General features: G+C 44.7%; 1 protein-coding gene and 1 pseudogene across 2 annotated transcripts in view; both read left to right on the forward strand.

Moving 5' to 3' along the window:
* Window positions 1–20,582, forward strand: part of LOC136649265 (cadherin-12) — a 195,088-nt gene that overhangs the window by 164,333 nt on the left and 10,173 nt on the right. For both annotated transcript variants that reach the window (XM_066625764.1, XM_066625765.1), the window contains 3 exons: window positions 141–394; window positions 15,223–15,359; window positions 19,689–19,810. In XM_066625764.1, coding sequence (XP_066481861.1) covers window positions 141–394; window positions 15,223–15,359; window positions 19,689–19,810 — 513 coding nt within the window. The remainder of the gene's footprint in view (window positions 1–140; window positions 395–15,222; window positions 15,360–19,688; window positions 19,811–20,582) is intronic.
* Window positions 17,820–17,939, forward strand: LOC136650224 (5S ribosomal RNA; annotated as a pseudogene).

Genomic DNA, 20,582 nt, shown 5'->3' on the forward strand with positions numbered 1-20,582 from the left:
CCTTCCACTGTGCTGATCCCTATCTGAAGAGAAATCTAAATTTTCTTTCTGTTAAGGATATTTTAACTCTGTGTCAGTGATTTGGGGCTGTTCTACTGCTAGATCTGACTGCATTTTGCATTCCTCTGTTTTTGTTGTAGCCATTAGACTTCGAAACGAAAAAGGCATACACATTTAAAGTAGAAGCCTCAAACGTTCATCTTGATCATCGTTTCCATTCTGTGGGTCCATTCAAGGATACCGCTACTGTGAAGATCAATGTGTTGGATGTGGATGAACCTCCAGTTTTCAGCAAAACCTTTTACACTATGGAGGTGTATGAGGATACTCCAATTGGAACCATTATAGGTGCTGTAACAGCCCAGGACCTTGATGTTGGCAACAGTGCCGTCAGGTAAGGAAATGCTCAATGCCTAACTAAATTTGTGCCCTCTGTGAAATTGGATTAGTAAAATCAATATTAGACAATGATCATTTTGGATGTAGTGAACCTTCTATATTTGACTCCTATGTTTTCTACGGTATACTAGACCTCTAAGGAATAGATAACAGGAATCTGCATATACCGTATTTTTCGCTCCATAAGACACACCTGACCATAAGACGCACCTAGTTTTTAGAGGAGGAAAACAAGGAAAAAAATATTCTGAACCAAATAGTGTAATAAAATATTTAATAAACTATAACAGAATAACATTTGAACCATGTAAAGTGAACAGCAGTCAACATTAAGAACATTTATGTTCTTAAAGCAGGGCATTAAGAACCATTATCACTGTCATTAACAAATGGAGAGACTTAAAGGTTTGAGTACTCTAGTTTTCTGGAAACCCCAAGAACTCATCATCGCTAGAATCAGAATTTATGAAGCTCACAAAAGCAGGTGCACACAAATAGGGGATCACATTATCTTTCTGCTACAATGATGTTCTGCCAAATCCCAATCCACTGGACCTCGTGCCCGCTTAAGGCTGATCAGTCCCCCTTATGCAACTCACCAGTGCAGCAAGCAAAAGTGAGTCCAGTTCCAGTCCACAGATGCCAAGTAAATCAGTCCCATCAATCAGAGTCCAATCAGTTGCCAAATCAGAGTCCAGAGCCAATAAGCCAAATTACAGTCCAGGGTCAGGTTCCAGGTAGGTCAGTCAAATCCATCAGGGTATCCAAGTCCAGTCACAATCCACAGTCAGATTCCAAATTCAATAAACCCAGTCAGTCTCCTCTCCTACCTCCAACCTGCACTCCTTCAAAACCCACAAACCCTTTCTGCCTCAGGTACTCCTTATATCCCTGAGGGCCCTATTGCCTTCCAGTGGCTGCAGCTGTGCAGCACACTCTGCTGGATGCCCAGGCCTTACCCTTAAAGGGGCCACTGCTGACACCACATCTACCTCCTCACCAGATCTTCCTGGATTCCAATACAAGGGGGGGGGGAGCAGATCTCTATACAGACCAGTGCAAAAACAGGGGAAAGGTGTGGGGAAGGGAAGATCTCTATAGACATCACAGCAAGACCAGTGCAAAACCCCTTGCACACAGAACCAACAGATGGAAGTTGGGGGGGGGGGCAGCTCTCCATACATACCAGTGCAAAAGCAGAGGAAAGGTGTGGGGGAGGGAAGATCTCTGTATAGACATCACAGCAAGACCAGTGCAAAACCCCCTCCACACAGAGACACACAGAACCATCAGGTGCTCACTCCCTGGGCTCCCTGGACTCACTCCCTAGGCTCGCTCCCTGGGCTCACAAGCCTGCCAGGGGCTCACTCCTAGGGATGCTTGGATGGGAGAGAAGCCTGCGATTGACTCATTTTGCCTGGAGATCGACTGGTAGCTCTCAATCGACATAATGAGCACCCCTGCTCTAGGGGCTTGCTCAGCAAGACTGCCACCCCACCCACGCTTTCCTGGGAGTGAGCCCCAGCGACTCTGAGACTTACTTCTGAGTAGACAGGAGGGCTTGCTCAACAAGACTGCCATCCCACCCACACTTTCCTGGGAAGGCGAGCACAGCAGAGCGGGCAGTGGGCGGGGCCGGGGGCAGAGTTTTTTTTTTTTTTGCGCAGTATTCGCTCCATAAGACGCACACACTTCCCCCCCACTTTTTTTTGGGGGGGGGGAAAGTGCGTCTTATGGAGCGAAAAATACGGTATATTGTTTTCCATATAGCTCTCAAAGTCTCCATGCCTCACTCCCTGAATTGGGTCCATGGTGGCACACGTCCATGTTCACCCAGTGGGCTTTCCTTGGGGCAAGGGAACAGATGTTCCCTTACCCCAAAGAGGCCTCCAGAGGCTGAACAGGACACAACTGCAGGACACACTGTATGTCACACTGTCAGTGTATGTCAGGCAGTCAGTGATGCAATGTGAATGACTGTCAAATCCATGTGGAAATATTTATCTTATCTAATCTAATAAAATCAAATAAAACTTTCTTGGCATACTAACAAAATACTCCCTCCAGGGAGGTGTTAATCATACAAAAAGACAGTTTACTGAAGTCTAACCTGGGAGTTCTGGTTCACTAACAAACAAAATTTCTCCACTCACTCAATGACTTCAGGGGGGCATCACTGAGGAGAAAAAGTAGTTTACTCCAGCACCCGCCAAATAACAGCATGAGACTGAGGCTTGGATTTAAATGGGCCACTTTTTTTATTTTTAGCCAAAAACTCTGCAGCAGAGCTAACTAGGGCAACCCTAAAAACCCCTACCCTAAAAACTCCAGGCATATGGGGTACTAAGTTGAGGAAACGGTCTTGGCCGTCTATGTCCCCCACTCTCGTAGGGCATCCACCTGATTCCAGATTGTCACTCTATGAGTTGCTGAGCCTGCCTTTCTTCACCACCCCCAAAGGGTCAAGGCAATGGAACTGCTAGGGCTGCGGGGTGAACCCTGCCAGGCCTTCCTAGTTCAATCAGTGGGGCTTGTCACCCAGCCTCCTCAAGGCGGTCAGGCATCATTGGAGCTGTTCTGGCTTACGCCTCTGACCTTGCTGCCTCAGACTGGACACCAAGATATATAGCTCTGCCTACCCCGTGCCACATGCCTGATGCCAAGTGACCAATTAACTATATGTACACCACCTGAACCTTAAATGAAATCCTGGTGCCACCTCCCATGCCATTCTGGGGATAGGTGAAAAAACCACCTTCCAATGGCCAATTAGGATGGTAGCAAAAAATTCTACCTGGCCCTCATTGAGCGGCCAGCTATTCTCAGACTAGGTAGAGAACGGGCAGGTGGGGTTGCCAGCCAGGAACCGACTGAGCTCCCCTTGGCGCACACACACTGAGGAGAGCTCTGTTTCCAGCTCCCCTAGGCGAGTCAGTCAAACAGGCTGCAGCCTCAGCCCCAAGTTGAGGCTGGGGGTGGGGCAATTCGTCGCTAGTGCACTACGAGGCATGCTAATGGCATTTTTCTGTGCCCGAGAGCCCTAGTTTTGTTCTCTAGGACTGAATCCAAATAGATGGCCTGAGAATTCGTGTGGATTGCACAATAGAAACAGATATGGGCTAAGGCAGGCGTGCTCACACTTTTTTGGCTCAAGAGCTACTTTGAAACCCAGCAAGGCCCGGAGATCTACCAGAGTTTTTTTTACAATGTTCACGCCATCATAACATATAACATTTATGTGTACAATGTATGTTGGTGTACCTTGAGCCCCTCTGAGTATAACAGGACTTACTCCTGAGTAGACATGCCTAGGATTAGGCTGTGAGGCTGCAATCCTAGCCACACTTACCTGGGAGTAAGCCCCATTGAGTACAATGGGCCTTACTCCCGGCGTTTCCTCCCAGAGGCACCTGAAGGGGGGGTCGGCACTCTGCGATCTACTCATTTTGCTTCGCGATCTACTGGTAGATCGCGATCCACCTATTGAGCACCCCTGGGCTAAGGTCTCCACAGTGCCCAAGTTACAAGGGCGCTGATGGTCAGGGAATGGACTCTTGCAGTATCTTCCCAAAGAAACTTGGGTGGGAGTAACATTAAATCTGGCTCAGGAAATCACTTGGCACTCCCTCAGGTCCATTAAGAAGGACAAATATGAAGATAACTGACCAAAGGACTCAGGAATACGAAGTATAAGGGGGAGTTGACTGTGGAAGCAATAGAGTGAAGGGTTTAGTACTCAATATCAAGGAGTCTTTGGTTCAGCAATCTAAGCCAGCCATTTTCAACCTTTTTCAGCTCACAGCACACTGTCAAGGCACTAAAATTGTCAAGACACACTCCCAATTTTTTACTTACATTAAATTACTACATTACAATTAATTTTAATTAATATAATTAGTACAAGTACATCATTACATGACAAAGGGCACAATCCTAACCAGGTCTGCTCAGAAGTAAGTCCAATTTTGTTCAGTGGAAAGTTTCCTATTTTCCTATTTTCTCATGAAAGTGTGGTTAGGATTGCAGCCAAAGACTGGGGGGAATGTGCCTGTGGGACTTACTTCTGAGTAGACATGCCTAGGATTGGGCTTTTGGTTATACTCTTTTTTCTCAAAGCAGGCAATTGGCACTTCTCTCTCCTTCTCTCCCCCACCCCACCCCCTCCCTCAGGTACATTCCCCCCTTCTCATAATTGCAGTTAGCACCTCTCCTACTGTCCCTCCCCTCACCTTCCAAAGGTCCAGAATCACTTGCCTCACATTCTCCACCCCCCAATTGCCTGTTCCTGTATTTCAGAAAAAAGTGTGACGAAAAGCCCAATCCTAGGCATGTCTACTTAGAATTAAGTCCCATTATAGTCAATGGGGCTTACTCCCAGGAAAGTGGGGCTAGGAAAGGAACTTGAGAGCCCAGCCCAGGCATGTCTACTCAGAAGTAAGTCCCATTATAGTTAATGGTGCTTACTCCCAGGAAAGTGGGGCTAGGAGAGGAACTTGAGAGCCCAGTCCAGCCCAGGCATGTTTACTCAGAAGTAAGTCCCATTATAGTCAATGGGCCTTATGCCCAGGAAAGTGTGGATAGAATTATGGCCCAATGCCCCTCCTCTGAAAGGCAAGGGCAAGGCAGGAGGGTTGCTTAGGGGAGCTGCAGGCAACTGTGGCAAGGAAAAGGGGCTTTTGTGGCTGCTGGCCTCAGCAGACTTGCTGGCTTCCTGCCTGCCCCATCTCCCTCGTTCTCACTCACTCCGCCCAGACCTCCTCCAGGCTCCTCTGGCTACCCAATCAGCATGCGGGGCAGGCAACAAGGGACTTGATACCCAATCCTAGTCATGTCTACTCAGAAGTAAGCCCCATAATAGTCAATGGGGCTTACTTCCAGGTAAATGAGGATGGGGTTGCAGCCTTCCTCTTGCTCAGCAGCAGGAGATGCAGAGCAGTCGAAACCCTTACCTTCTCTTACGCTAAAGTTAGCCACTTGGGAGTCATAGTATTTGATAGCATTTGAAAAATGAAAGTGTCTGGGCAAGCATGGAAGCAAACACATAACCAGGATCTGAATCTTGCTCACCATACTCTGGTCACCACTAGTGACTGACCTAATTCCATGCCTCAGGTATTAGCTCAGTCTGGTCGTTGGTTGTAAAGGGACAGGCCAAGACTGGGAGCCACCAGGCTGCAGCAGTTTTCAATACTTCATATGGAATAAGATCTGGGCCCAGAGCTTTCCCAGGTCTTGTCTGGGATGTCAAAATTTCTATTTCTTCTAGCAAAACAGGGACTAGGGCAGGAGATCAGACCCAGAGAGACATGGAGGGGGAGGAGGCCCCACTCTGTCAGCATGGAAGAGGGATGAAAAATGTTGCCACCATTCATGAGGCAAAAGAGCTAATGAAATATTTATAATAAATCTGGACTTGTGAGATAATACAATTTAAGACTGATCTGCTGTCTTTACATGCTGTGGCCCCTTCTCAATATTTAACACCAATACTATGAAAAGGAACCATAAATGGCTTAAGATACTATGTCTCAACCAAATTTAAACAGTGAGCTATCTAACAAAGAACCATCAGCTTATGTTTGATCAAAGAAAGTCAATTCCCAGTTTTTGCTTTAGGAAATCAGTTTCTGACAAGTTTAATTTGGCTCAGTCTAGCAAAACATCCTACATTAATTTCCAAAACAGATATTTCAGAGTCAAAACAATAAGTATGTTCTGAAACATTATGAGAGGTGAAATCTTGATTCATATTTTTGAACAATAACTTGCCTAACCATACCAGATTCTCTAGGAAGCTTGACAAACTTGGCCAACTTGAAAGAGCTGCAAGGTCACCAGTGATTGCAATGCTGAAGGGCAGTCAAGGAAGCCGAGAACCTGATTAGAAAGAGATCCCTGAAGGCAAGGGAGCTATCATAATAGGCATGGTAGCTGAGGAAAGGAGGACAAAATAGGCAATTTATCTGAGAAGTATATTGCCCCACAGGGATGGTGTTAGGCTTTGTCCAGGTTAGCCACAGACCAAGAGCCCATTAGCAGGCTCATAGCTCTGAACCCTCTGAACTACCCTCAGGGGGTGGGGTGGATGCATCCTAGGGGAGCACCCAGCACTGCTATGCAAGGCCACAGACCCTCTGGAGCTGAGCTTTTAAGTAGTCCTGCTGTCAGGGTGGTATTTTTAGTTCCACTTCCTCTAAAGAAATTGTTGGTGCTTGTTAAGGCCATGGTTTATTTTTGATGTCCTGGCTCTCCTGCCATTAATCCTGAGTCAAGATATAAATCCTGAGTCAAGAATCAACAAAGTACTCAACAAAGTTACTAAATTTGCTGATAAGCAGAAGAAATGGACAGTCATTAAGGTCAATCAGTAAGGGCTCATTCATACTTCCTAAGAAACCTTCCACAGCCCAATTTCAAGTCAATGCCTCTGCAAGTATAACAGCTAGGATCTGTTGTTCACAAGATTATAGCAAGACTCCTTCAACCACTGTCAGGGTTTCCAAGAACGGGGATCTTGGGCTCCTGCCTACTCAAATAGGGGCAATATCTCCACAGCCACACCCACTGGCTTGTCCCTCAAGACTGCCTTAGTTTTTCCCACTATGGCCTCAGATCAGAGTCAGAAAGGGTGTTTACAGTACCCTTTTCAGCCTCTGGGCCTTCTCTAGAGCCTCCCTTCCAACGCGTCTCCAGTCCTCTGTCATCCCTGGACATCTTTCTCTACACCCCTGGCCTTGGCTGGTCCCTCCCCTTTTCCTGATTCCACCCACCCAGCCTGTTCACCTTCTGGGTCCTAAGCCTTCTCTCATGCGAAGCAAGAAAGCTCCTGCAGATACTTGCCAATTCCAGCATATGCAATGGCCTGACAGCTGTGCCCTACCCCGCTGAAGCCTTTCTAGCTTCCCCAACTCTGTATCCAGCCCTGTGCCCACTTGGCATGGTGCTCACTGGGTCAGGGTAAGTCCAGCCTAGACAATCACATAAATTGAACCATATAGCATATGGTATGCAGCTTTTAGATTGTAACTCTAAAATTTTACAGTACAACTCTTGTGTGCTTTAATCCATTTTTTGCCCAGCTCACAGGTGTACACATTTGATCCCTGTTGCATATATGCAATGTTGGGCAGAAATGGCTTATTAATATGTATGAAGGCTGATGCAGAGACACTATGATTAAAAAAAAAAAATAAAGAATGTGATTGTCCAGGGCTCCCCCCCCCAAAAAAAAATGCTACTTTATTAAGCTGATTGCGCTTATTTATCCATTGACTTAAGTGAAGGAAAAAAAATATATGCAGTAGTTAGTTACTGATGTATTAGACTTCAGCAGTCCATAAGGTTTATATCCTCTAATTGAAACTAAAAGTCAATAAACATAAGTTAGCAACAGCATAAATTAGTTACAAATAGTAGCATGTGATTACAACTTCCGAGTATGCATTACAACCATTATGCTGTGTTAGCTCTTTAAAACCTAGTTTGCCTTGTCAGAGTAAATAATGTCCTGTGTCAGTTTCATAATATTTTAAAGAAAGAACTTGCAAAGCATAATGCAGTCGGGGAGAAAAAAGTGAATTGGTCTTTCAGAAGACACGGGAAGACAATAAGCATTCTCTTTGCAATAGCCAGTATAATGTGCTGTACGGTTGCAGTACAAATTAATTCATTTTCTCGGAGTTGTTTTCCAGGCAGAGTTTTAGCCATCATAATACCTGTTACACAAATCTGTAATCGGCAAAACAATGGAGACAGCAACAAAAGACAAATCTATGCTTTATGCTGCAGATAGCACAACTCCAAAGAACAAAGCAGTCCAAAACAGCTCACATTAGCAGAAGTAACACTAGTCATGGCAATTTATTAGGCTTCATCAGGCAAAAAGACTTTCGAATATGTTGCCTTTGACATAGGGGGATCAGAAGATAATAGCTAAATGATAGTGGAAAGGAAATACCCTATTTAAAGAAGGAGAGAGAGTTAAAAAAGCAGAAAGTACTGTAATTGAGTACTGAGGTTTATTTTTTTGGTTTGGACAGCATCAAAGAAGCTGAAGTTTTTGAGAAGTCAAGAGTTTATTGCATGAGGGACAAAGCTGTCAGGAATGTGGAGAAGAGAAGAAAATACTGAATGAAGAGGAAATGGAGAGGGACTCAGAAATGGAGACACGTAGGACAGGCCCTACATGGAGAGGTGTTTGAAAATGATGTTATTAATTTTACACAGAAGTAAGCCCATTATGTTCAGTAAGGTGAACAGCCAAATCTGATGCTGGTTGCCACCCCGCACGAGGAAGGCGCTGAAATGGCTGTCGCTGTATCCTGCGGAGCCAAGGAGCCAGCTGGAGACTTCCTTGGGATAAGGCAGGGGTGTCCAAACTTTTTGGCAGGAGGGCCACATAAACATAAGAAGAGCCCGCTGGATCTGGCCAAAAGCCCATCTAGTACAGCTTCCTGTATCATCTCTCTGACACTGTGTTGGGGGCCAGGAAAAAAGAGTTAATTTACATTTCAAATTTGAATAAATTTACAGAAATGAATACATTAAAGATGGAACTTATTTGAACAAATGAATGAATGAAGGTCTTTCAGGAGCTCAAGGCCTATAAAAGGCCTTACACAAAGCAAGGCCGGCCTTTCCTTTGCTGCTGCTGCTGCATCACAGACGTGAAACAGCAAGCAGTGGAGGGAGCCCTCGTCCCACAGCTCATGCGAGAGGTCAAACAGTTGGCTGTCATGCTGAGAGCAGTTGCATCAGGCCAGCACGGACTCCAGCAAGTCTCTGGAGGGCCAGAGCTCATTGGAGACTGGGGGCTCCCAGTGGACCGGATTCGGAGTCCTCGAGGGCCACTAGTGGCCCCAGGGCCGGGGTTTGGGCACCCCTGGGATAAGGGAACAGTGATTCCCTTGTTGGGCCCAAGCAGCTCCTATGTGTTTTCTTGGATCTGTACCAGTTATTTAGATCCATGAAGGACTCCGACATCTAGGAGGGGGGTAAGATGTGGTGGCAGCCTTTGCTGTCCTTCCCATGCCCTCTTGGGCCTGAAAGCCCCTCCCAACTACCCCCTTCCCAGAAACGCCCCCTCCCCGCTACTCCCTCCCCACACTCCAGAACACTTCCCCACTTTTCAGCCCATCTCTAATGACATCTCAATGCAGACATATCCAGTATATTGAGGTCTTTGTACATGTATGTGTACATACACATTGTCATTCATTATACTGAGGTATTCAATCTGTGCATCCTGCCTCCCTGATGAGCCGTGGCTAGCCTCCAGAGGCATTGCATGGCTGGGCTGGGCTGGGCTGGGCTACTCTGCTCTGCTGCATGTGCTGCCTGCTGACTTGCTGCTTTTCTGCAGCTGTGAACGAGGTAGGTGGGGCAACATGAGGCTGGGAGGGTTATGAAGCATGGTGGGGGGAGGTGGGAGAGAAGGCTGGCTGGGCAGGCAGAGGTACTGCATCTCATCATGGAGCTCTCTCCATGTGCAACCTCGCCCCAAGGACTACATTTCCCAGTGTGCCCCTCGCCCTGGGCATCCTGGGATTGGTCAAGCCTGGAGGAGAGGAGGAGAAGAGGCTTCAAACTGGGAGGGTAGAGTTTGCAGGTCAGCAAAGGAGGGAGCCAGTCTGTTCTTAGTGGGGGGTGTCCAAATGCCCCAGCCTGCATCCCTCTGTCTTGCCTGGGGGAACAGGGGTGGCATCTGCATGCTGGGTGTATGTGTGTGAGCAGCCCCCATCTGCTTTGGGGTGAGTTGTAATCTTGCTGTATGTGGCTGCAATCCTTTCCTGGGAGTAAGCCCCACTGACTCAAATGGGGCTTACTTCTGAGTAGACCTACATAGGCATGCGGTCTGTGTCAGCTTAACCCAGGATCTTCACCTTTCTCTTTTTCCTCCCCCTTCAAAAAATAAAAAAAGCCACTCTTGATGGCTTTGTCTCCAAAAATTGATTAAAAATAAAAATCCCCATTTCTTTTCAGCCATCCCCTTTTTCCTCCTGCCTCCTTTGGGGGGGGGGGGGTACTCTGTTGGCTGCTATTGTAAGACAAAAGGCACAATCCTAGCTAGGTCTACTCAGAAGTAAGTCCTATTGTGTTCAATGGGATTTACTCCCAGGAAAGTGGGGTTAGGATTCCAGCCAGACAGTCTCTAGGTCTCAAGTTTGCATCAGTTTGCAATTAGCAAATGCACACAAAACAAAGTCTTCCGCTCCCCCAGAAAATTCATCACTTCTTCCCCCCTTCCTTTCCAAAACCCTCCAGGTGTGCTGCTAACAAACTCAGGGCACAATCCTAACCAGGTCTACTCAGAAGTAAATCCTATTTTGTTAAATGGGCTTACTCTCAGGTAAATGTGGTTAGGATTGCAGCCTCAGAGTGCTGGTAGCTGTTTTTTTTGTTTCTAGTGTATAATTATAACACCTTCATCCCCATTTTGGGGGTAACTGAGGTTAGGTGTTGTAATGGGGAGCTGTGGCCAATGGCTACAAGGATCAGGGAAGGCGCAAGCTGGAAAAGTTCAAGAACCACTGCATTATACTGATAGCATTTTACTAACGTGGCTCAGTCCAGATTTCTTTCTTGCTAACAGAAAATCCTACTGAAAATGTCTGTGAGATTATTAAAGTAGACACACTTGCCCTGAATCTCTCGCTGATATTAATCTTCATAGGGCCCATTCAATCATTAAATCCAAACTTTGGGAATCTGAATCCAATCAACTCTTTTCCAATCTTAATCCTATCTGTACTCCGTTTTTTGGCCTTCTTCCCTCACTTGGCCGCCCTTTTAATTATTTTAGTAAGTTAATTAACCCTATTAAAAGGAGAGCGTTTATGCTCGCGAGATTTAACATCTTCCCTTCAGCTGTTCACTCTGGCAGATTCTCTAAGATCCCACATGATTGCAGACTATGCCCTTTTTGTTCTCTTAAATCGGACACAGTGACTCACATACTACTACATTTTCCAGCTCACCAAGCCCTTCGAGACGCATATCTGAACCCATTCCTGTCTTCCTTCTCTGGTTTCTCTACTGAACCTTTACTTGTCCTTTTAAGTGATAGCTCTGTGGCTATCACTAATGCTGCAGCAGGTTATCTTTCCGCTGTTTCCAAGTTAAAATTCCCCTCTGACCCTATATTTGTTTCCCCTCATTTCTCCCCTCATTAGTCCCTTGCTGTGATTTTCTCTTTGATAACATAGCCACTGCGTTGGCTCTTGTTATTATTGTTATTACTGTTATTAACTGTTTTTAATGCCAATAAAGGTTGATGGATGGATGGGAGTAGACATACTTCCCGTTTTGGAGCCTGGCACCATTTTGGCAATGAACTTAGCCCAGAACTCTGTGAATCATTAGAACTGAATAAGCATTTTCAAAGATCAACAGATCTTGGTAAGCCCTTTAGTTCATGATGAGAAATGCAACACTGACAACAGAGTTGGCAGGAGCATTTGTTAAGCAAATGTACAATGCATTTATAAAAGGTATGGTGGGGGCTGATGATAGATGTTGACAGCAGATAGGAAGTACTAATAATTGAAAAGCTGCATTTTTTTTCCTCTCCCTCTTACACAGAGGAATTTACTAAATTGGCATGTGAGATTTATTGTCTTTTTGGAAGCATTAGCAGCTTTATTTTTCTCACCCCATTTCATCTGACTCCTCAGAACCTTTGAGCAGGTCTGAAGCCAGTACGACTCATGTAAATTAGTTTTGCTCATGACAAATCTTTGGTTGTTTTGTTCTTCAAGGCACTAAAAGCAAAATAGTGTTTGCTCACTTCACCATTGCTCATACCCTGTCAGTTGGAAGCCCAGGATGAAAAAACAAACAAACAAACACATCTTCATCCAGCTTGTACTTTAAGGATTTTAGTATTCAAAGCTTGGGTGTCAGAATGAATTCTGGAAAAATGTTCTCTCTCTCTCTCTCTCTCTCTCTCTCTCACACACACACACACACACACACACACACACACACACACACACACACACACACAGAGAGAGAGAGAGAGAGAGAGAGAGGAGTTCTTGTGGATCTCTTTATTTTTAATCCAGTGGTTCTCACTCCTTTAGCACCGGGACCCACTTTTTAGAATGAGAATCTGTCAGGACCCACCAAAAGTGATGTCATGACTGGAAGTGACATCATCAAGCAGGAAAATTTTTAACAATCCTAGACTGCAATTCTACCCACAGTTTCCCAGGAGTAAGTCCCATTTACTATCATTGTTAAAAGCATCATCATAGTAGCCTGTTAAAAGTACAAATCTGTGACGTTTCTCCAAATGTAGTCACATACTTTGGCACATACTGGTCATACATGTAGCACTCGATGCAAAACACTGGATAGCCCCCACCCTGTTGCTGGCTCTCTGACTGCACAGCTTTTTTGTTGTTGTTTGTTTTTGTTTAGGTGCACTTAAAAACCCTGCACTGGTTTGCTGCCTCTCTTCTCGAGGGAAGAGAAGGATGTATCTGGGGCCCTGGCTTCCTTGCCCTGCTGCTGAACTTGCACAGAGGCTAAACTCGCTGTGCCTTACCTGGCACTTTGTTCCCAAGGCACTGGGATCCCAGAGGCCACACACACTTCTGCAGAGAGGTTCACGCGGTGGTAGGCGCTAGCTTTATAGCCCTAGCTGGCTCCTCCTCCCTCCCTCCCTCCCTCCCTCCTTGCTGAAGGGGGCTGATCTTCCCAGGTGAGATTACAAAAGATCAGGAAGACAAAGGGCTGCTGATGGGCTTAATCTACTGTGCAGGCTCCTGTATGGGGTGCTTGGATTTGTCTAATGGGGTTCTTCTCAACTCCTGAAGGTCAATGACTATGACCTAAAGGACAATGACTATGCTAAATTGCCCTGGCTGACTGGGAACTGGCCCTTCCTAGGTTCTTACCCTCCTAATTCAGCTCTCCTAGGCTGGACTGTTTTTTAACCTCAAGCTGTTTGTTTTTTTTTTTTAAACTGCACTGGTTTAAGAGTTTTTTGGACTTGGCAGAACTTACAAATTAAGGTTTAAATCCTGTTTAGCCTTGTTTATAAAATGGAGACAATAAGTGTGCTTTCTCCCTCTATTACCCTCTTCTTTGTTTAGTTTGGGCTCTAGCTCCCTGTCTAAATTATACCTCCTGCTTTACTTTAAATTATTTATTTATTTCTCTCACCTAGATCCTGTGTCCAAATTTACTGAACCTTTAGATTATGTTCTAACTTAGATTAAGTTTAACTTGGGTTAAGTATCGGGTTAATTTAAACAAAGTAGAAAAACCTGCTTTCCACTTTATTCTCCTATGTTTTATCTACTTTTCCAAGTGCCTGTACCTTGGGCCCTTACTCACAAGTAGGTCTCTGCTCCTGCTCAGAGTAGACCTATGTACACACTTCATATTTATTTTTATTGCCCTCACCTAGCTCCTGTGCCGCAACTTGCTGGACCTTAGACTCCCTCCCTCAGGTTAGATTAGGTACTAACTTAGGTAAAGCTTAGGTAAAGCAAAGCTAAAGGTCAGCTAAATTTCAATGCTGATTTGAAGACGAGTTAAAAAGACAAGAGTTAGAAAAAGTACACTTACCTCCTCCTCCTCACAACTCACAACTTCGCGACTTCATAACTCAGACAGTCCTCTCTCTCCTTCTCCAAAACTCAGAGGTCCACTTGCCTTCTCCTTCTCCTTGCACAGAGGCTAAACTTGCTGTGCCTTACCTGGCACTTTGTTCCCGAGGCACTTGGTTCCCAGAGGCCACACGAGCTTCTACAGAGAGTGCTGGCAACTTTGTAGCCAGGCATGCTCTAGGATGTGTGCAGTGTGTGCACATGAGGGCAATGGATTGCACATGCGGGGTCAAGTGCCTTGGCTTATGGCACAACTCAGCAGATTGGCATGAAATAAGAAGGGAGGTGAGGTTAGAGGGGCAGCAACAGATACCCTTTATTGTCCAGCAACTGGGAAAGGCATCAGAAATACAATTCAATACACACAACAGTCACGCTCACAACTAAGTCCTAAGCACCAGTGGTATTCAGGAAGAAAGAAAGAGGAAATCCTTAGTTGTCACAGTACTTGTTCAGAATACGTGTCCTTAACTGCTGCCTGTTTAGGACACTTATCTAAAATAGTGAACACATGGATTTTGCATAAGAAATGGAAAATCACAGAGGTTCTGGGTCCCTGATAAATAGTTTGAAACTGGTGCTCATTTAATGCTCATTTAGACCAAAGTGTATGTGATTGGACCAAATCACTGGGTTTCGATAAGAAAAAGGAGAAAAACACCTTGTGCTAATTGTTGAATTTATTATAGAAATTCATTTATAGAATTTATTATAGAAATTGCAGATTACATTTGTATGTTTGAACAAATGATATTAGATATATTTGAATATGAAAGTATATTGTGCACGGAAGTAAGCAGGAAAACATGAGACAAAACCATTCAAATTGGATTTATGACTAGCGGTATTGAACGTGCCTGGCTGTGTGTTTGCTCTAAACTTGGTTTATCTTTGAGGATAGAAGGGGATAAAATGGCCTTCCAAGAACACAACTTTGAACAATCTTCTTGGAAAAGACTACAGTCAGTGATGGTTACATATTTCTCTGTCAACTTTTTCTCAAGTTTCATCTTTCATTATTTTCCATTTAGTCTTCTGACTAGGCTTGCAAGCTCTTTATTACAAATCAAGGAAATAACTCCTGAGAGCAGAATAGCAGAACTCATTAGGTTACACCAGCTGCTATTATTCTAAATGGGCAGACACAGCCAATTTCCATCTCATTTTCCCACCTTTCTCCCCCTCCCCCCACATCCTGCCTCTGCAGGTACTTCATAGATTGGAAGAATGATGTGGACAGCTACTTTACTATAGATGGAATGGAAGGAACAATTGCTACAAATGAATTATTGGATCGAGAGAACACTGCACAGTACAATTTTTCAATACTTGCAAGTAAAGTTAGTAAGTATGGCAAGGACAGAACCTTTCTATTATGAAAAGCATTCCCAGGATTCTCTTTGCTTCATTGTTCTTTTCATATGACATCACTGTGATGCCATTCTTGTTATTTCATGTTTAGATTTATGAATTTCCTTGTCAAAGAAGTAGAGTGTGTTATGATCCTTGTATGTATTAAACAGAGAAGAAATTATTACAACTTTTTGGAAGGTTTATTTCAACCTGTAGGGGTCTTATTTTTTGCCAATCGGTTTGGGTTAGCAATTGGCTTCCGGAAGCCAGACATAAATGCACTTATTGACAGCTGGAAAACACCTAGACAATGTGAAGTCAAGGAGAACATCTCATTGACACTAAAGAACTCAGCCTCAATGCCAAAACAATTTTTAAGTAATTTGAAATCTTGCTGTTAAGCTCAAAGGACTTTGGGTGGAATTTCTGGTTTAATTTCTGTCTATCCAAGATGAATCTTCCTGAGCTGTATCTCATATCTTTGCCTCTGCTTTATTCCTCATAAAGCAATCAGTAACACATCAATGTGATTTTTTTTCCCCCTTCAGCAACAAAATGTGTGTATGGTCATCGTCCAGTCCAGGATATTTTTCTAATATATTTGGATATACTAGTCATTGATTTTGTATTTCTTCTCTGTTTAGATTTGTGTGCATAATACATTCAAAGTTAAGCACTTTTAAATACCATGGATTTCTTTGGGAGAGATTTAGGGCCTAATCCTATCGGGCCAGCGCCAGCGCTCCACTGGCACTCAGTGTCACAAATGTGCTGTAAGGCACACCTGAAACACTTGCTGCTAGTTCAGTGCGGATACTGGCTCAGCACCAGCCCATGCTGAGACAGCATGGGCCAGAGGTCCATCTCATGCGGCCTGGAGCTCATCCCTTGCTCCTGGCGGTAGATAGGTGAGTAGTGGCGGGGCGGGGGCATTCTGGGGCAGGGGAAGTGAGCAAGGCAGGAGGGGAGGGGGGAGGGTGGAGCTCTGCTTGGTCGGATCCAGAATCACACATTGGACCTCCTGGCCTGACACAGGGCTGCTTCACTCTGCGCTGGCTAAATAGCCAGCACAGACTTGAGTAACCCCATTGTGGGGCCTTCTCCCTTCCCCCAAGGAGCCGCCAGCAGCTGCCGGGCAACCATTGGATGCAACGGTCACTATTTTGGTTCTACTGCTCCTCTAGGTGCCAGGCAGCTCAGAATTGGGCTGCGCAGCATATTTAATAAGGAAGACAAAATCATATTGGTACCCCCTAATGTAGGCCCTATCCAAAAAGAGCTATGCTTAACCCTCCCTGAAATTCATGAGACTCCAGCTAATCACATATAACTTGTCCTATTGATGTCAAGCACAGCTAACGCATGAATTGCATACAACTAACTTTCTCTGGATTAGGGCCGTACTATAAAACTAGGTAAAGAACCTAAGAGCAAAACGTTGGCTTAACATGTGGCACAGGTTAACTCTGATGCCACCTTTGCATGTTTTCCAGTTGTTCTGAGTACTTATTTACATACCTGAATGGTCAACTATGTTAGTTCTAAGAAGTTCAGATACATTATTTCTGCCTTATTTTACTGTGGTCTTGTATTCATGACTTTCACGAGCTCTTTCCCATCGTAGTCTGTTATATGAATTTGAATACTTGGTGTGAAATATGGACAGGTTTCAAGATTATCCTCCCATTTTTAGTTATAAATAAACCCCACCAGCTGGAGTCTTGTCAACACTCTGAAACTACAAATGAAATTGGACTTTGCCATTTTGCATTGAGAAGCAGATGAAGGTCAAAAGCAGATGTCTAAAGGATCGACTGGGGCACTTGTCTCCTCCCTGGGGCACTCTTGACAGTTGTTTTCTCAAGAGCATCTGAGGCATTGAGATGAGACAGTTGTTAAAATCAGTGGTGATGTTTCTCTTTCTCTCAGAGCAAATAATAATCTTGGCTAGGAAAGATTCAAGATCCTGCTAAGTCTTTGAATATAAAGTTGACTTTCTGCTTCCAGGATAAATGATGTGCAGGTGGGTGGCAGGCCTTCTCAAGGTAAGGGAATGTTTGTTCCCTTATCTTGGAGCTGCATTGCCCTTACCTCAGTGCTGGAGAGTTCCTTAGGCTTGCACCCTTAAACTGACAAAGACAATACTCTTCTTTATCCAGCGTGTAATTAATCTTGCCACAGGAAGTGGTGATGGCATCTCACCTAGATGCCTTTAAGAGAGGATTGGGCAAATTGCTGGAGGAAAAGTCCATCATGGGTTATAAGTCATGATAGGTATGTATAACCTCCTGATTTTAGAAGTGGGTTACCTCAGAATGACAGATGCAGGGGAGGGCACCAGGACACAGGTTGTGTCTATTTTCTTGTGTGTTCCGTGTAGCACTTGGTGGGCCACTTTGAGATACAGGAAACTGGGCTAGATGGGCCTTTGCCCTGATCCAGTGGGGCTCTTCTTGCAGCAACTGTTACCCTGCACATGCCCGATCTTGTCTGATCTCAGAAGCTAAGCAGGGTCAGGCCTGGTTAGTACTTAGATAGGAGACTGCCTGGGAATACTGGGTGCTGTAGGCTTATACCATAGTCTTTCGAGACTGAAGGTTGCCAACCATGTAATGATAGGGAATATCCAACACAACGGAAGATGTATATTAATTCTTTTTTCTTAACAAGATCTGACTGACCATGATTCATATCATACTTATGTAAGTAGCAGAACACCTTGGTTGATTGTCTCAGAAGCAAAAGCATCTCAGAGAGAAGGAATTGTTTACTTCCATTCAGATTCATTCTCAATGAGATGGTGCACCAGTGACTGTGTCACTCCACATACAAAACTAGGTGCCTGGGAGAGGGGTGGTAGCCTAGCCTAACAGGCCCATTTTCTATGGGTTTTTTTTAAAAAAAAATGTTTGTACAGAGATAATTCACTCCTATGAGCTACAATCCAAATCCTGGAATGGTACAGCCCAGACACTGATTTACTACCTCAGTGAAAACTGGACAGAAAACATACTGCCGATCGCGCAATGCAAGCAGTGAGATCGGAGTTTGTTTGGCCTGGCCTGGGATATGAGAGTCTCCTCCCCTGCTGCAGGGGACTGGAGGAAGGAGGATAGTTGGGCTGGTGTTGGGGGGGGGATTCTTAAGGCACCAGCACCTGGCTCACTTCCTCCTTTTGCACGTTGGCACAGTACTGACACCCGCCCACCTGCCCTTGAAGCAGTCTGAGTTTTACTAGTCGCCTATTGGGGCTGGATTTTTTTGTTGCCCACCAGGATCAGCTGGTGATGGGCAGTTTTTCTTGCCTACCTCAGACTGTCAAGGGCTGGGGGTTTGTTTTCTTCAGTCCAATTAGCATTGGTCACTTTTTTGCTAGCAGGTGGTGCAGGTTAGAAGTCTTGAGCATAGCCTTTGGTGTGCACGTTGGGACAGCAAAGGCAGGGTGGAACCCACTTCCAGTCCTCAGGGGCCCAGCGGTGTGAGGACCTGGATGGGGGGCCCTGGCCAGGACTAGGGGGTTCGCCTCAAAGGCTCAGTGGTGTGACGTAGCACTGCCTAGTCCAGCTGCCTCACCCTTTCATGGGTGTGACAGGGATAAGCTGCACCGCAAAGGGGCATAGCTTTGAGTCTGGGCACGCCTGGCCCAGGGGAGCCAGATGCAATTCTGGTGCCTCTCAATGGTCCAGCCTCCATACCACGGGTGTCACAGCAGTTGCAGGTCTTGGCCTGTCCTCCTGTATTTTCTGTGACTTGCTAATAAAGTGGCCCTTTCTCCCACGTCCTTTGTCTTGAGTTTTCATTGGGTGGTGCACAAACAAAGGCATAGAATGACTGCAAGTTTGTTCTCCAGATGGGCAACAACTTAAATTCAAATCATAGAATCTAGCAGATGGGTAGTATATGTGGTGGGATGCGGAAGTGAGTCTTGAAATCACAGAGAACCCTTATTTCTTTGAGGTAATCCTCAAAACAGGAATATGCATTTGTTTGATGAATGTGAGGGTAGGAGCACTTGTAATACACACACCTGGGTATTTTAACTATTTTACCATATATTGCTTTTTGCACTTTCACATTACAGCAGGAAAGTGCCAAATGCTTCTGTACAGACATGCCTAATATATATAGCTGGGTATTCTCTGCTCAACCTTTACATCATCAGTCGGCGCAACCTCTCCTGCATGAGCATGAGGGTATAGCACGCCAATACAGAAAGAACATGTCGAGAGAGAGTGGTACTTCTACCTTTCACTTTCATATAGTACAACTACAGTTGACCGTTATTTCATAACTTCTGCCTTTTTCATTTTTCCTTAATAGGCAATCCGCTATTAACAAGCAAGGTCAATGTCATTGTGAATGTCCTAGATGTCAATGAATTTCCTCCAGAAATTGCAGTACCCTATGAGTCTTATGTGTGTGAGAATGCAAGGCCTGGACAGGTATATCACTCCTTTCTAATGATAGATGTATAATCCTGATGAGAGATCACATTCATGCACAATGGCTAATGTAGAACAAAGACTCGTTGAACAGTCATATTTCTTGATGAGTGCTGAAAGCAGTTTGTGTTCATCATTGTATTTAGTTAATGTGTTGGTTGACTTTCTAAAGAGAGACTGTCTTTATTGAATGGTGACTGGATGATGGTAGCTGACAAGGCTGAAAATCTTTTTGTTCCATTTAATCTTTGCAGCTGAAGTTTATACTGGTATATCCTGCCTTCTCTTAGTTATGCTGTTTTGTTATTGTTTTCTGGTGCTATATATCATTAGTGCTGCATTTTTGTTGACATTGAATTTATTTTGTCTTTTATTATGTTATTTTAACTTGTTATTATTTTAAATAAATAAGGCACAGTGAGACTCATCATTAGTGATGTGCCTATGTCCACCCAAGGAAGTAAATGGGTGAAATGATATTTGAACAGTGGTGTCACTATGGTTTACACCCCCCTGTATGAGAGTTCAGCGTGTCACCCCCATGATGGACTTCCTCCTGTATCAAACCATACAGAATAAATTACAATATCATATACCAATGGCGTAGCTAAGGAGGTGCAGGGGGTAGCAGTTGCACCAGGCATCAAGCTTTAGGGGGGCAACAAACTGAGCTTGACACTGGTGACCAAAATTGTGAAAACCTTGGTTTGTATGAGTAATACCATCATGTTATATATCATTGGAACGGTAATTTAATGCAGAATGGAGTGCA

Source organism: Tiliqua scincoides, chromosome 4 (assembly GCF_035046505.1).
Source record: "Tiliqua scincoides isolate rTilSci1 chromosome 4, rTilSci1.hap2, whole genome shotgun sequence".
NCBI classification, from domain to species: domain Eukaryota; kingdom Metazoa; phylum Chordata; class Lepidosauria; order Squamata; family Scincidae; genus Tiliqua; species Tiliqua scincoides.